The sequence below is a fragment of the Eublepharis macularius genome, chromosome 8, assembly GCF_028583425.1.
Source record: "Eublepharis macularius isolate TG4126 chromosome 8, MPM_Emac_v1.0, whole genome shotgun sequence".
Classification (NCBI taxonomy): Eukaryota; Metazoa; Chordata; class Lepidosauria; order Squamata; family Eublepharidae; genus Eublepharis; species Eublepharis macularius.
The window spans coordinates 23,528,150-23,545,180 of record NC_072797.1 but is presented as its reverse complement, the minus strand read 5'-3'; the positions used below and the strand labels follow the sequence as shown (position 1 = coordinate 23,545,180).

Sequence of the window (17,031 nt, the reverse complement as noted above, 5' to 3'; positions counted from 1 at the left end):
ATTAATGGCCCATCAAGATTCAGTTGGCCCATTTGACATTTGTGCATTCCTTACACAAGCTTTGTATTATACAATGATGAGTGCTGATTGCTGAATGCAAACTCCCAATCATGAAAAACTCCTCTCTGGCTTGGACTGTGAGGCAGGAAAATTAGCATATTGCCCCCAGTTTGTTTGGTCAATCCCCACTCCCACCCCTTCTGACTCCTGATCCCCTCAAATGGGGTCAGTCTTCATCCAGCAAAGTTTCTGAAGACTGCCACACTTCACCAGAGAGGTCTACGTATTGGCTAGAAATTTTGACAGTTATTTTAGCTAGAATCTGTATTTTTATTTTCTTTGGGGGTCTTTATTTCCATCTCCTTTCCCCCTTTGCCCTCTACCTCTCCCTGTGCTTAGAACACACAGGTAATAATTGCTTCAGTGCCTCTGGGAGACATCTTTTGGCCAACTTTGTCCAAGAGCAAAACTGTCCAGCTAAGCTCTGTCTGTGAGGGGCTGTTTGGAGGCAGATCTTCCCTCTGGAATGCTGGAGAGCATTTTTATTTCACACACATACCCTGGCTGCTGAAACAAGGGCCAAGAGGCCATTTAGGGCTACAGAGAGTTAACTCCAGGCTAGTGGCAGGTTTCTCAGAGGGAAGGGGGCCATCTGTGAAAACAGTTACATACTTTTTGAACTATTTTTTTTAAACTAACAAAGCAGAAAACATGTTATTGCATACTTAATTGCTTCAAAAGGAAAAGAGTTAGTTCATAATTACTCATCCTTTAAAATCCTATGCTTTGATTTTCTATATTGTAGGGAATTAAATAACTGTGCAGTGGATGTGACAGGATATAAGAACACTACTGAAAAATTAAACTCCTTCAGTGGGAAAGAAAACAATATCAAAAGAAAGACCAATAAAGAATTCTCTAATCAATGTGTTTTGCCCGTGGTGGGTGTATGGGAATTTGAACGTGATGATGATGAATATGTGAAGTTTTTGGACCTCTTTTTGACTTATGTGCTTGAAAGAGATCACATGAATCACAGGGACTCTGCAGTTCCTTTTCTGAAGAGCTTTTCAGCACTCCTTAGGGAACATGAATTGAATTCCCTCCTTTTTGATGTTCACACAACACTGAAACGTCGACAGAACAGAACTAAAGGCCAAAATGTTTTTCGAGCTGGTTCTTCCTACACCCTTATCTTGAAGCCTAGTCATTCTGAAACAGCTTCTTTGTGTGATGAAACAAAAAAGGAATTTAAAAAAGGCACTTCCCCTGTCTCCATTCAACAACCAATTGAGCCGCCTTGCCATGGATCAGTGACGAGACTCACTGCAAAAAGAGGATTATTTGGTGTGAGCTCACAGTCAGTTTATGGAACGGATTCCAGTAAAGGAATAACTCTGTCGCCAGTATTAACTCAGTGTTTGTCTGACCATGCTTCTGTCATCCAAACACCTCCGGTTCATAAATATATCTACAGAGCCATTCAGGTGACTGATGATATACAAAGAGAGGAGTCTGCTCCAGAAATAAAGAATAAATTTAACAATCTTGCCCGCTTACTTGAATGGATGATCAGATGGTCTGATAGGCAATTGCTTTATGATCACATCTCAACAGAACCACTTCAGGAGCACCAGCTAATGATGCACATTAAAACATCTGCATCTGCCATTCTTGCGTCATTCTGGCTTTTGGAACAACGACAACACATTCAGTCACAGGACCAATATGTTCACTTATGGGTAAGCAAGATAAACTAATTTGACATTACTTTTTAAAAGTTATTTTCTGTATGTATGAATCTGGAAATAAAAAGACTGGGGAACTATGAGGACAGGCTGTGGCTTGGCAGTCGAGCATCTGCTTGGCGTGCAGAAGATCCCAGGTTCAGTCCCCAGCATCTCCAATGGAAAGGTGGTGAGTGATGTATAAGACTGCTACCTAAGATCCTGGAGAGCTGCCACCAGTCCAAGTAGTCGGTACTGATCTTGATGGACCAATGATCTTACTCAGTATAAGGCAGCTTCATTTGCATGTGTGTTTATGTGAGGATTTGGGGGGGGGACACACAAAAATTCTACTCTGTTAAACCCAAATCTTTCTCCACAGGACTTCATAAAGTCTCAGGAATTTGAGCAGGCTGATTCCCACCATCGCCCCCTTTTTTCAGCCCACTTTCAGTTGCTCTCTGTATTTTGTGCTCTTGAAGCCTGTTTTGTCCTCACCAAGCTGGCTTATGTTTCTTTTTCCTTGTGTTACTTTTACTAAATCACATTTTTCTGCATACTGGTGAATTCCTCTTAAGTATATAGAAACCCTTGCCTTGTTTGCATATAGCTCCATTGTGCTGCTTTGTGATTTCAGGGTCAGTATATTTACCATTAGATATACGGACTGGCTGAGGGCGTGTTGTGGAATTCCACAATGTCCTGGAAAATATGTCCTGGGAAACTATGGTACTTATATGAAATATAACCACTTGGGATTCTCTTGCTGTGAAATGGAAGTGATCATAGACTCAATCTTTTACTTTCTATAGCCTTTGCATCGATACTCTTTTGTCCAATATAGACACCCTTTGGCCTAAAGATAGGAAAAGTGAATTCCTGCAGTGAACCTGTTTTGTGTCCTGAGGGTGTGACACTCTTTCACTCTTCCTGATGAATGGAATGTGTGAGGTTCTGAAGGCAATGAAATCAAGACATGGTTGCTAGGATTTTGCTAGGCTGCCTAGGGCAAAAATCAGTTACCTTCCTTTGTGAAAAGGTGTAGGCTATGAAAGGGATTCCCTTGTACCCCTGGAAATACTGGCACATCCGTATTTCTTTTTGATTTTCACAAGAAGCCTATTTTAAATACATCTTGCAGTTGGATATGCTGTAGTGCAATAACACTGATTCAAAATGCTTTATAGCAAAATCAATCATACAGGTTTTTTGTTTGTGTAGCTCACACTTTGGCTGAGTGCTAAGTAAAACATAGAGTGTTAAATAATCAACTTGCCTGTAGAGCAGTTGCTAGGAAATAACAAACATTCCAAGAACCCAGGAGTTCTTTCTGTGATGCATTTTGATCTTCCTGAAGACTTGAGTGAGAGAGGATTTGGGCTATATTCTATTTCATAGAAGTCTTGGTGTGTAATCTTTCTAAGTTTTCTAGGTACTGCAATGGCAGGCAAATGGAAAGCCTGGCAATTGGATTAGATCCCTGTGATCATTTCTACTGAGGGGGCAATTTTGTTAGTCCTGGGGTCCCTCCCTGTCCCCAGAAGCAGCCTTGGAGGGAGTGGATTTTGGGCTGTGGTAGGGGTGGGGAGACATAAAAGTAAATTTTCTGTAGGACCCAAGCCATTGTTTTGCACTTGTTTTCAAAGCAAGCTTAATAGCCAAAATAGAACAATTGGGTAAACGCACAGAGGCAAGAATGTTTTAAAAGAAAAACTTGTTGAATTTGGATTACTAATATTCAGGAGGAAACATTTAAGACATCATCTAATTAAATAATTTGATCAGGGCAAATCCATTACATTTGATCTTAAAGACACCACGATCAGCCACTGACCCGAGATGACCCTCAGCATGCAGGTGTGTTGGCTGCCTGTACAGAATCTTCCTTTGGTAGATGGATATCCCTTGCTTAGATCAGGTTGTAAATTTATGCTGATGTGCTGTGGGGCAATACTGTAGCAACTTTTTCAAAAACGTTGTGGGTTATGTTTTCAAGATACAAGCCTTACATGGTTGTTTTTAGAATCCTAGGAAACAATGTGCGAGTATCCATTCTTCAGGTATTCCATCCAAACTGGAGAAAGAAAGTAGTGTGGATACAGGCTATTCTCCCTCTGTTGAAACTCCTGTTGTTGTCCAAGACGGAAATGCTTATTGTGAACCTTATGAAAGTGCTTCAAGGTAATAATGTAATGCTCAATTTGTTGTAGCAGTTATGAAAATTAGGAAGAGGTTAGCAATCATGTATAAAAAGAATCTGAAGTCTTTAATTTTTGTAATCTTTTACAACAACAGAACTTTACATGAAAAGCTATCTGAGAAGAAAGAAGTTAATTTCGAGGATCTTTCTGTAACACATGGCACACAGTTTGGAGGAAGAGATTTTGATGAAGATCTGATAGAAGTGGGAGAATCCATACCAGATGAAGTGGATGTGACATCTGAAAATGAAGGTTATTTAAATTAATAGCAACAGCAACAACAACATTCTATTTATATACCATCCTTCAGGACAACTTAACAGTCACTCAGAGCAGTTTACAAAGTATGTTATTATCTTCATGACAATCACCTTGTGAGTTGGGTAAACTGAGAGAGCTCTTAGAAGCTGTGACTGACCCAAGGTCACCCAGCTGGCTTCAAGTGGAGGAGTGTTGTTTGCTCCCCTTCACTTCAGTATGCTCCGAATCTTTACAGAGCATACCGAAGTGAGCTAAATACCAGAATCTTCGGGATTCTGGTAATTCTGGATTTTTCCCCCAAACCAAAGTGGGAAACCTGAATCTTTTGGGGGTGCACACCCCTAATTGCAACCATGGAAGACAAATATGATGGTTGAGTACTCTGACATGTAGAAGAAAAAATAATGTGAGGCCTGCAAAGAGCAAGTCAGCTTAGGATATGAGTCTTAATTTATCAGTTTGAGAATCACTGACCTAATTTATAAGTTCTCTCAGAGGACAGTAGAGGGTCAGTGGGGGAAAGGGAATGATATGGCAAAGATCTGTCCCCTTAGAATAGCAGGATTTGAGTCTAATGGCATCTTAGAGATGAAAAGGGTTTTCAGAGTATAAGCGACCTTGAAAATTTTGTTGGTCTCCAAGATGCCACTGGACTCAAATCCTGTTCTACTGCAGACCAGCATGGCTACCCACCTAAAACTATCCCCTCAGAAATCTAGTTTCTGTCATTAATTAAATGCCTTTTAATTTTCTAGAGTTCTCTGAAGAACGATTTGCTGCTTCAAGGAGTCCCACCATGTCTGTCAGCATAAAATCAGTTCAACACAAAAAGGTAAGTTGCTATCAGGACACCATCCTATGAATGAGGCATAAAAACGCAACAACCATCTAAAGCTAGGCTAGCGTGACACAAATCAGGGAGGAGAGCAGCACAGGCATTAGTTCCTAGTCAGGGGACTTCATGCTTTCCCAGGCCACTTGGCAAATTGCTCATAGTGTTCTTTCTGACAGAGAAGAGAATGCATGGGATTGCCTCTGCAGCAGGATCAAAGATCTCCTGATCTCAGGAATGGAGATGGTGTCAATTACTTGTTTAAAAATAACTAGAAAGCTTTACTAACTGCCAGAGAGAGAATAGAGTACTTTCCTGTGCCATTTGTGAGTAACCTACGGGAAGCCCCAATCTCAAGGAAATGGTCCCTGTGGATCCAAATGATCCCACAAAGGATTCAGTGCATAGAAAGACAAGTAGGGGCTTAAAGTGCTAGCTCAGGAGATAGCTATCTTGGCACATTTTTCTTCGAATTTTACATAGTTCTTTGCACAGGTTTAGGAGAAATAGATGTTTGAAGGACTGGAATGTAGATGTTGAATCAAAGGGTAGCCTATTTCCTGTGCAAAACGGGGGGATATTTAGGGATGACTTCATGGAAACCGAATGGTCACATAAAGCGGAAAAAAAGACTAGATTCCAGCTATTCTTTTTGGAGTTCAGAGTCCTGTTTTTCAGTCCAGAGGCAATAGAGAAAACTAATCCAGGTGGCAATAATAACAACAGCAACAATATTCAATTTATGTACCACCCTTTAGGATGACTTAACACCCACTCAGAGTGGGTTAAAAATTATGCCATTATTATCCCCACAACAAAACACTCTGTGAGGTGGGTGAGGCTGAGAGAGCTAGAAGCTGTGACTGACCCAAGGTCACCCAGCTGGCTTCAAGTGGAGGAGTGAGGAACCAAACCCAGTTCTCCAGATTAGAGTCCCACACTCTTAACCACTACCTCAAACTGACTCTCTATGGACTCATAATAACATTGGCAAGTTGAGCTCAAGTGTACCCCAGTCACTTCAGAAATTCAGTACTGCAGTACTGCAGGGATGGCTCAGATTGTTCTTCCAGGAGGTAGACAACATCTGTATGTTACAAATGAGTGTAGTGTATGGTATGTCCTATTTATTTATTAAAATATTTGTAGGCCTGCCTTTCTCCTTAATATAAGGACTCAAGGTGGGTGTCAGATGAAGAAACTTAAATGCTTTCTTTTTATTGCACCAGCTTTCTTCACCAAGTGAACCATGCCCACAGGAAGAACCATTGATGGAAAGATTGGAAGAGGAAGGGGGAATGACCAACCTAAATGGGTAAAAGAAAGTACATACATATTTTAGCGGTGGTATTATATAGACCAGTTTATGATGAGTATTTTCTTGAGTCTATGTCATCAGGTTTAAAATCTTCATACCCGTCATTAAATCCATCAAGTAAGAAGAATATATGAACTAGCTTTTATTAGTTTCATACCATTTTTACATAAAATATAAAATTGCAACTTTAAAAAATGAACTAGCAATCAGTGTGCACACGGAATTGGGTGTACATGGAGATGTTTCTTCCCAGATTATTTCCCTGTTGTACAGCTATTCCATCCCTGGATCACTCACTGCAAGTGGCCTTCAAGCAAATCTCTCGCAAGTGGTGGGGCGAAAATTGCAGTTCATGTTGGCAAGTTGAGGAAAGAGGGCTTTTGAATTTCCATCAGCTACGTAAATTAGGAAAACAGATATGTCTCTGTTCCTTTCAGTTTTGACCATGTGCAGAAAAAAATGTTAAGTGATAAATCATTAGAATTTTAAAAATATTTTTAATAACCAGTCTAACAACAGCTAATTCATTTAGATTTTAATTAAAGTTTTTTTTAAAAAAAACAACACTACGATTGTTTTTGAGCTATTTGTGGTCTGCTTTTATGATCTGGGCTGTTTTCATGCTGGACTGGGGTTTTTTTATTAATGTCTTTTAATATTTTGTTTTTATTTTACTGAGTAAGCTGCCTCAGGCAAGTTCCTGGAGAGGAGTCATAAAAATGTTATAAATAAATAAATCCAAATGGATATATATTGCATACACACTTTTTGTTCGAAGTGTTAGAATTTCCAGAGACATATTTGGATTTAAACATTTGTTCCAGTGGTCAGCATGGTGTAGTGATTAGAGTGTCAGACTAGGATCTGGGAGGCTCAGGTTTCAATCCCTACTCTGCCATGAAAACTTACTGGGTAACTTTGACTAGTCTCCCTCAGAGTAAACTACCTCACAGGGTTGTTGTGAGGATAAAATGGAGAACGGTTTGATGCTATAAGATGGTTTTGGTCCCCGTTGGGGAGAAAATAAGTATCAATAAATAAATACATTTGTTGCAGTTCATACAAAAGTTCTTAATCTTTCAGTTTATTCTTGAAACTTCACAAGTTTAACCACCATAAACAAATCATTCACTCATTCTGAAAGCATTTATTTCCACCTTCTGTTCGCTGACAATCTCTATTCTAACTTCAGTCAGTAAACTGTGAACCAAGTCTTGATATTTCTAAATGCTTTTTCTGTTTTTGTTTTATTGGCACGTGTCAACAACCTGAAATAACAAGGCTTAAGTACATCTGTGGCCTCTTTATTGTATACATATCACAGTGGCAGAGTTTTACAGAACTACCAATCAATCCTGCTGCTTTACCATAGGTTATAGTGATTCTTATTCATTCAGTATTATTTCTTAATAGTTCCTTTCCTTTGTATTATGTTATTTTTGCCAAATTAAATTACTGTATTTCTTTCATGCAAGTATCTGTATTAGCCTTGCATTTGTGTGAGTAATTTAAATGCATCTGCTTGAGTTATTTGCTAATGGCTATGGAGACCAAATGTAAACAATCAGTGGTTGTGAACTAGTTTAACAGTATTGCTCTATAATTTTTAAAAATCCATCATAATGTGAACAGAATGAATTATTTTGCACTTTAAGTAACACTTCTTTAATTTTATATAACTGTGTTAAAATAATTAATGTATTCAAATCATGGAAAAAGGTTTCTCACATTTCTTTCTCTCTCATTTCAAGTACTCCATGTGAGGCTATACTCAATGACATTCCTTGTTCATTTGATCCTGAAATGAAGGTAGAAACGTCTAGGTAAGTGAAACTAAGTTGAACTTCTTTATGCCCATATTGCAATCTGGTGGCCATTTCATATGATTAGATGAAATTCAGGTAACAATGATATATTTGTTTCTTGAAAAGCTTGCACTGACTGTCAGAAACTATGTATATCTTGGTTGTCCTGTTGAATTACAACTCATAGCCATGTATTTGTATTGTACAAAACCAATCTGGAGTATCTTTGTATCTAGTTCTGGTCATGGACCTAGTTATGGATCATTAAATCCACAGATTACAGCCATGTACACAAGAGGAAGACCTTTATACAATTTTTGGGGGAACCCTAAGTTTTGCAGGAAAATCTCAAATTGCAAAACATTAAGGTGAGGGGAGATTTAAAATGGCAAGATCTTCTGAACTGCCTTGGCAGGTCTGGTAATCCAACGTGGCTGCTGCTGGTTCAGGTCAACACTGGAGGCAAATTGAGGCGGGGTGGAATGGGCAGACAGGCAAGATAAGGCAAGGAAAGAAGGAAAATAAGGGTGGGTAGAAGGAAGGATTGGGCAAAAGAAGGTAATGGAGACTGAAGAGCATCAGGAAAGCAGGAAAAACTGCAAGGGGGACAGGGGGGACAGAGGCACAAAGAGAAAATGGCAGGTAGGGGGGAGAGGCGAAGCTGAAGGGGAACTGTGAGGAGGAGGGAAGATGAGGATGATGGGTTGGGGTGATAAGTTACAGCAGGATGAGGCCCCACATGAGTCCTTGTATACTCCATGACTCCTTGAAGGTGATTGTGGACCCCGTGACTCCTTGCAATAATAGTTTTGAGTATGGATTCATGCTCAGAACTTGCTTTTCATTGTCATTGTCATTTGTGTCAGGGAGCCTTCCTTACTGTCCACAGCTTGAATACTGCTGCGGTGTGGAATCCATTTCACACAACCAAACTTTCATGGGAGTTGTGTTGAAAGGACTGTGCTATGCCACACAGCCTAAGAAGCAACTGCTCACTTTATTTCATGGTTCATAGATGCTTAAGGAACAAGATGTTGTAAGAAGTACTGCTAGCACCATTCATCATATTAAATCCAGAGGAGTTAGCCATGTTAGTCTGTAGTAGCAAAATAGTAGAGAGTCCAGTAGCACCTTTAAGGTGAACTGTGGTTCTCGAAAGCTTATGCTACAGTAAAGTTGGTTGGTCTTAAAGGTGCTACTGGACTCTTTACAATCATCATATTAAACTCCACTTCCTTTTGTTTAGATTCTGTTACCGTTACCAGAATTTATTTTGGGGGGGGGGCAGTATTTAAGGGATGACAAGATTTATGAAAAGTGACTGTGGCATCATGAAGCTCATTGAGTGTCCTGGGGCAGTCATCCTCTTTCAGCCTTAGAACTGACCTTATGCCATAAGATTGTTATGAAGATAAAGTGGTGGAGGGGAGAGCCATATTCATTGCTCTGAACTTGTTGCAGAAAGGGTGGAATAAAAATGTAAAGATTATTTTTCTGCCTTTTCATAGAGGTTGATAAATGTTGCAAAAAATATAGTAGGTAGTAAGTTGACTGGCTCTCAAATTGCTCATATTTTCAGTGAATAAAAAGTATTAGCAATATGCTTTGTAAGTTACAAGCAACCGATTAGAGCATGGCCAAGTACATGATAATTCATTTTAGCAAGTTACTTTATTAAGCAGTAGAAAAGTTAGAAACCATATGTCGGGTAAAATGTATCTAAAGAAAAAGAGATTCTTTTTGAAAATATTTAAATTAATCATAAATTCATTTCCTTCTCTGTTCAGTATAGAGATCTCAGTTGCAGATGATCAGCAATCTTTCACAGTTGTGTCGAGTGTTCATTCTAGCAAGCCTGTTGGATCAAAGAAAGTCGTTGTCGATGGAAGAGATCAGCCATCTTTCACTGCTGTGTCAGGTGTTCAACCTAGCAATCTTACTGGTTCAAAGAAAGAAGAGGTTGCCTCAAGAGACCCAGTGCCACAGCCATTGAATATTTCAGATGCTGTTAGGCAAATGCTTCAAGATGAAATGTTTAAACTGGTTCAGGTAAAAATGTTGCAGAAAACAAATAAAAACAAATACAAGGCTTGTCGATCCTGCTAGAATAGTTGGCTAAAATGGGTGGAGCTTCTGGAAGATGGAGCCCCCAGAGAAAGGACAGTTCCTTGGTGGTGCTTCCATTACTTTTGGTTCTTTATTTATTCATGACATTTGTACCTCATTTGTCTTCAAAGCAGCTTTCATGTGGTTCCCTGGTCATCTCGTATCCATGTAGTTTACCAGTCAAATAGGCTGTAGTCCAGTGCATGCTTACCTTACAGTAAGCCCCACTGAAAACAAAGAGTCTTATTTCTGGGTAAACATGCCTAGGATCTCACTGTTAATGTATTGTGTGCCTTCTGGTGTTTCTTATACATGAAGAAAAAAATGACAAATGAGTAACCTTTCTGAATCGGCAGTTGCTGTTATTATAATACAGGCCAAAATTGTGCTCTTGAAATTAAAATAAATAGTTGGGAATATGTAGAACAGGGCATGGTGTTAGTCAGCCAGTGATTTCATTGAATTTGCATAAAGCTTCAAAGGGGTTTTTGCATTATCTCACTTGCCTGAATAATTTGGACCATTTCCATAAACAATATTTTAGAATAGGAACAGGTTGATCAGTAAAGCAGGGTAATATTTCTGTTCTGGCATGGTACTTATAATCAGTGGACATTCTTTATGTATGGATTTTAGCCAAGGCACATTTTAGCAAATCTCAGGGTTTTTGTTGTTGTTTATATTCTAGCTCCAGCAAATCAACTTTATGAGTCTCATGCAAGTGGTGGGATCATCCTTTGCCAACCTGCCAGATGTGTCACACCATTTGCAGCAGTCACAGCCCTCTCACTTGGGAAGGAGCCAAGCTTCAAATGCTGCAGGAACTTACACTGATAGGTGTCCCCCAAACCATTCAGCAGATGGTCCTTCAAAGAGTCAAATGCCCGCTCTAGAAAACCCTTCAAATTCTAATAGGAAATGCTCCAGTCCTGAGGAAGAGAGCCTACCTGACCAAAATGATAGCGAAAATATGCAAGTGAGTAGAAATTTGCCTTTTTAGAATAAAAAAGTTATCATATGTGTTTGTAGACATAATTACTTACATTGTGGATGTCACTTAAATGTTACAGCGTGGTTTTTTTCTCATTTAGAAACTTCCACACATTGGCGATGCTTCAGGTTTACCAGAAAGCCAGTCCTTCGGAACAAAGCCGATCCCACCGTTTCAGGAGTTGCTTCATCAGGTTTCAGCCAGACCACTACCTCTGTTATCTGCTTCCCTTAATGCTAAAACCACACCTAGGCTTATTCCACTGGCAAAACCCTTAAATAATGCTCATGGATTTCCTCTGCTGAAACTTAAACAGGGCTCTCAGTTCCGGTCACTTAATATCTGCCCAATAAAACTTCCCAAAGCTTTCGGTGGACCATTCCTACAACCCCGAGAAGCCTGGGGTCCATTTCCTGTAGTGGAAAATTCTCAGGATTCACAGACACCAGTGCACAAAAATGAATCAACAGCATGCCTGAATTTGAACTCTAATCCTGAAGCTGTAAGACCACCACAAGAGCAGGGAGGGGAATGGCCAAAAGAGATGAATGAGGGACCTTCCAGACATATCCATCTGCCTGAATATGAAGAAAAAGAAAATGTGACACTGTCACAACATCTGCACACACATTTAAGGGCAGAGAAACCACTGGTGGATGATGAAATTCCCTTGCATAAAAGATATGAACATTTTGCTCCAATTCCCCTGCTATGCCTGAAGCCTTGCTCACAGCCCAAACATCCTTCACCTGTTAAATTGACAGCAAAGGAAATGGATTCAAGAAACCCCTTCTGGCACAAAGGAATGCCATTACTCTACAGCAGTTTACCTCCACTCACTAAGGTAATATATTTTTAGGTGGGAATAGTATGTTTTAAAGTATATATTTGTAAATTAGTCTACTTCCTGTATTTTACATTCCAGATATTGTGCTCTATCATATTACTTGGTTCAGCTAAGTGCAGAGCCTTCCCCTGGCGAACAAGCTTTTTCCTGCATCAAAAGAAGGCTCTGTGCTTCAGTGACTTCCACACAGTGACAAGTTCTTTGTTGCTGCTATGGCTGTTGTTCCAGCACAGTGGCAGGCAGCAGGGCTTCCATAGGGTGGCTTTCCTCATTCTGCCCTCCCTGTGTCACTGGAGTGCTTTTCCAGGGTTTTTAATGACCAGTTACTACAATGTTTTTAAAAATCTGTCTTTTAGGTCAAGTTCCAAACTGTCATTTTTTTTAAAAAAGGAAGACTTCAGCCCTTTTCATTGCAGAGATATAAGGGGGAAAGCATATATCTGAAAGAAAAAGGGCTATCACACTTTCTCAATTCCTGATGCTCCCCAAAAGCCTTCCAGTGGTGGTGGGGGGTCCAGGGGACTGGGGCAAGGAAAATGACACTGATGTAGATGGGACTGTAGAAGATCCGGGCTTTTCCATCCACACGGCAGCCTTCTCTGCTGTACTGTGATCTTTCAACAACAACAAAAAAACCTGTTGTAAAGCAGGTTTAGGAAAGATCAGAAGGAAGTTGGGAAGAGAATCCAGAAGTTGAAATGTGAATGCTCTGATGCTGAGTGGAAGGAAGGGAAAATAGCACTTTCCATGAGTAGCAAAGTTCGTCCAAATGCCTGTTGTGGAAGCAACAGAGTGGTAGGATACATCCAATAGTTCTCTGCTTCGAGTTATATTAACAGAATTTGAAAATCTTTAGCTGAGCTGTTCTATTTATCTTGGTCATCCTGTAATTTTGATTTCATAACTGTCATATTCTGTTTCCTCTCATTAATAGTTTCAAACACCAAAGCTCATCCCACTTCAAAATCTTGTAGAATTTGAGCAAAGCCGTCAGATTGTTCAAGCCCCCTTTATTGGACAAAAAGACCATCCTGAACAGATCCAGTTACTAAAAGCTAACATTAAACCATTTGAAGCAAGAGAAGATAGGCAAAATAAAAAAAGGTAAGGCCAACAATGAGCTTTGATTATACCTCCTGAAAAACAGAAACTTCATAATGTCAATTTCAGTACACTTGCCACAGTCAGAAAAGGGGCAGGGCATACTTATAAATTGAAGGTCAAACTGCTTATTATATTGTAACATACTTGTAGTGATGTTTATCCTGTATATTAGAATATGGACATTCTGTAAGTAACCTTATAATGAAGAGAGTCTCTTTAAATTGAGATGTAATTAAAATCTGAATGTGCTGATAGGCAGAGGAGGCGTGTCATGAAACAGATCAAGGAGAAAGAAGAAGGGAAGAAAGCAACTGTTACTTTTCGACAAGACGATTCCTTTGTTCTACCTGGCACTGTAGAGAAAACAAAGGTATAGTGCTGCAGAAATGCTCATCCATAATCATCTTGCTAGTTATCATTTGCTTTAAAATCATGATATTCTTCAGAAACGGTGAATAGCAAAGCTATTATTTTCCCACATATTCCTTTTCATCGTCTAGTTAGACATTTTTTCACCTGTATTTCAGTGATAATGTCATATGCCCTCCCTTTTACATTGCTGCCTACTTCATAGGCTTTTTTCTTGCTCAACATCTTAGCTACCTTCCTATCCTTATGCCTGGTATAGCTTATCACCGTAGATTACCTGTAGGAGGCAAAGGAGGGCATAAGGACAGGCTATTGCAGTGATTGCATACTACAGTATGCCATAATGCTATTCCTTGCTTTGTGTGTACCATGCTAAATATGATAGTGGGACATCTATGAATGGATAACCCCCTTTATAAAATAGAAGTAAACAGAGAGCCCTGCATTGAATCAGAACTGCAGGGCAGGAGAGCATGTGTGGATGTGATGCTTACCCTTAATTGCTTTGTGGATTAAAACCTTCCCCACCCACTTAGGTTGGTGCCTGCCTCCCCCCCCCCCCTTAGCTACTAATGGGCAAGGAGAGAAGGGTCAGTTTTGATTAGCCAGACTGGCAAAGCAGGGAAAGGATTAAACCCCTCCCTCCAATTCTGAACCAGGTTGAGACTTCCTGCAGCTGTTTGTTGTTGCTGTTGTTGTTTGGTTTTTTCTTTTAAGTGCTGGAAGATCTGGCCAAACATCTGGTTCAGATATTCTAAATAATGTGTTTTCTAAATAATTCGTTTCCCAAAACAAATCAAAGAAGAAAAGTAAATTTAGTAACATGAATAATAAAAATGTTATAGGAAGCTTTAGCAGTTATTTCCAGGTGAGTTCTTTAAATGACATTGTATGTTTAAAGTATATATTTATTTAAAAGTGTAGAAATATTATTTGCACCTTTACTATACTTAACTGAAATAATGCTACATTTTCAAGTATTTTAGGAGCTATTGATCAACTGTTGATCAACTCCACAAATTTAGTTGTATTTATTTTCATATTAGGATAACCAAGTAGAATCCAACTATGATCTTAATGATGGTGACCACTTGCTGGGTGAGTATTTCAGTAAGACTGTCTCAAAAATCAAAGACCCGTTTATCTCCCAGGCAATCTCATAGTCACTGTTAGTCCCAATCATAGCCAGCATAGTAGATGAAAAGTTGGAATAGATTGTCAAATCTATGAGTTGGGAGTCCATTCTCTGTTATGGACACATTATGCTGCAAATCGCTGGTTTAAACCTCAGTTCCTTTTGTGTGTGTGTGTGTGTGTGTGTGTGTGTGTGTGTGTGTGTGTGTGTGTGTGTAAAGTGCTGTCAAGTCACAACTGACTCATGACGACACCAGCAAGGGGATTTCAAGGCAAGTAAGAAGCAGAGATGGTGTGCCATTACCTTCCTCTGCGGCTTCTTCCTTGGTGGTCTCCCATCCAAGAACAGACTCTGCTTAGCTTACAAAATCTGAGGAGATGGGGCTATACCATGCTGCCTTCCCTCCCCCTTATCTGTATAGTGAAGATACTGGCCAATTTTTCAAGATTGTTCCAAGAATAAGAACACCAAGGTTGATTAACTGCTTTGTAAATTAAATTGGACTGCCAGATATTCAGGAAACTGATCTACTTTTGTCTCCATGAATTTGCTACAAGAGAGCAAATTTGGTTTGATGATAACTATTAAGAATGTTTCTCAGGTTTTAAGAAATTTTTATCATTTGAGCTGTAGCTAAGCCTTTAGTGCTAATTTGCTTTGTTAATTTAAATCACTGTCAGATCTCTAAGCCTGAGTAGTGTAGTCGTGTCAGGCTAGGGATCTGAGAGTCCCAGGTTTGAGTCCCCACTCTGCCATGGAAGCTCGCTGAGTAACCTTGGGCCAATCACATGCTCCCAGCTTAACCTACCTCACAGGGTTGTTGTGAGGATAAACTGGAGGAGAGGCGAATGGCATAAGCCACTTTGAGTCCCAATTCAGTAGAAAGGAGAGGTATAAATGAAGTAAATAAATAAATCTATGAGGTATCTTAATAATAAAAGTCTTGGCAAATTACCTATTAAATATTATTTCTAGTTTATTCAGTTCTAGAAGAACAGCTGAGGGAATGTAGTTGTTGAAATAATTTTCTTATTTGGTCCTTTTCTTTGATGTGAATACTAATTATGTTCTCCCTGCTTTAGACCCAGAGGCAGTTGTTTCTTCGGCAGAGCTACATTACTTGGCTTCTGTAAGGAAGAGGCCTCCAGATATTCAAGATGCTAGCACAAACACAGATCCAGGTAAAAGTCTGCTCGTAACTGTTACTTTGTTGGTTTGAATGCCTCTGAAACCCCCTTGTAATTTGTTTCCCTATAAGATAACTTCTTTTCAAATGTCTTCTAATAGTTGAATGCAAAAAGAGCAGCAGACTGTTTTTACTATATTCAGTTTTGTTTTCTTCATGAATAACTCTTCTTTGATAAGCAATAGAATGTTTTGTTCTTCTGTTGATTGATCTTTATTTTCATTTTCCAAGTTCTTAAATCACATCAGGACATGCAAACTGTCTCAGAAGACGTAGTTTCTGAACCTGTTAAAAATCAGTCCATCGTCTCTGTTCCTGCATCAGGTGTGCTTTCTGTCAGCCTTTGTGTTAATTGCATGTGCCATTTTTAACTACTTGAAGATATTATGGGTTGGACCCAGACAGCTTTTTTTTAATCAGTCTCACTCAATTCTCGTCTTTGCTGCAGCCCCTGTCCCACGTGTCTTTTGTCCATGCAGGTCCCATGATCCCCAGCATCACCATTTTGGGTGGTTAACAGGGTCCCTTCCTCCCTTTTCTGCCAGTGGAAAAGATGGCTGGATCCAACCCATTATCTTTCTCTAGGAAACTCTAACCAAATTTCACTTCTCTAAATCTAAACACAAATTTTATGCCAGAAATGACTGTAATCTTACTCAGAAGGAGATTAATTTTCCCATGCCACATTTAACCAATTCTTAATCCATATTTTCATTAACAAACCTATGATCATTTTTAAAAGACTTGCCGAGGTTCTTTGAATTTGTTCAGCTGAGCTCAGAAAATTGTTGAGCAGTTCTGATTTGGGGATCCCAAAACGTAAAAGTGGAGAAGTAATGTAGTTCCTACACATAGTATCTTTCTGTACTTTGGATGTGCTTCCCAGAATCGATACTTTCTACCTGCTAGGAAGTACTGCCTTTAGCTTTCAGTTCCTTGATCATTAGAAACATAGTTTTAGTTTTTCAAAAGACTATAATCACCACCAGATAGGGTGAGTGGATCACATGATCTTTGTTTTAGAGGCCTAATCCTTGGTAGTTCTTTTACTTATATATAGTGCAGTAGTTAAAACCAACTGGAAAATTCTTGATTCATTCAAGCTTAACTGTACATTTACTGATGGTCTTGAGTGGGCCACTCAACTAC

The 17,031-nt window shown here is 39.4% G+C and overlaps 1 protein-coding gene across 1 annotated transcript in view; it reads left to right on the top strand.

Moving 5' to 3' along the window:
• CPLANE1 (ciliogenesis and planar polarity effector complex subunit 1) overlaps positions 1-17,031 on the top strand; it is a 74,529-nt gene that overhangs the window by 30,284 nt on the left and 27,214 nt on the right. Inside the window, exons 27-40 of the mRNA XM_054986692.1 lie at positions 806-1,742; positions 3,751-3,908; positions 4,023-4,180; positions 4,945-5,021; positions 6,251-6,336; positions 8,091-8,162; positions 9,932-10,193; positions 10,939-11,226; positions 11,342-12,085; positions 13,023-13,192; positions 13,448-13,562; positions 14,608-14,659; positions 15,779-15,877; positions 16,114-16,206. Coding sequence (XP_054842667.1) covers positions 806-1,742; positions 3,751-3,908; positions 4,023-4,180; positions 4,945-5,021; positions 6,251-6,336; positions 8,091-8,162; positions 9,932-10,193; positions 10,939-11,226; positions 11,342-12,085; positions 13,023-13,192; positions 13,448-13,562; positions 14,608-14,659; positions 15,779-15,877; positions 16,114-16,206 — 3,311 coding nt within the window. The remainder of the gene's footprint in view (positions 1-805; positions 1,743-3,750; positions 3,909-4,022; positions 4,181-4,944; positions 5,022-6,250; positions 6,337-8,090; positions 8,163-9,931; positions 10,194-10,938; positions 11,227-11,341; positions 12,086-13,022; positions 13,193-13,447; positions 13,563-14,607; positions 14,660-15,778; positions 15,878-16,113; positions 16,207-17,031) is intronic.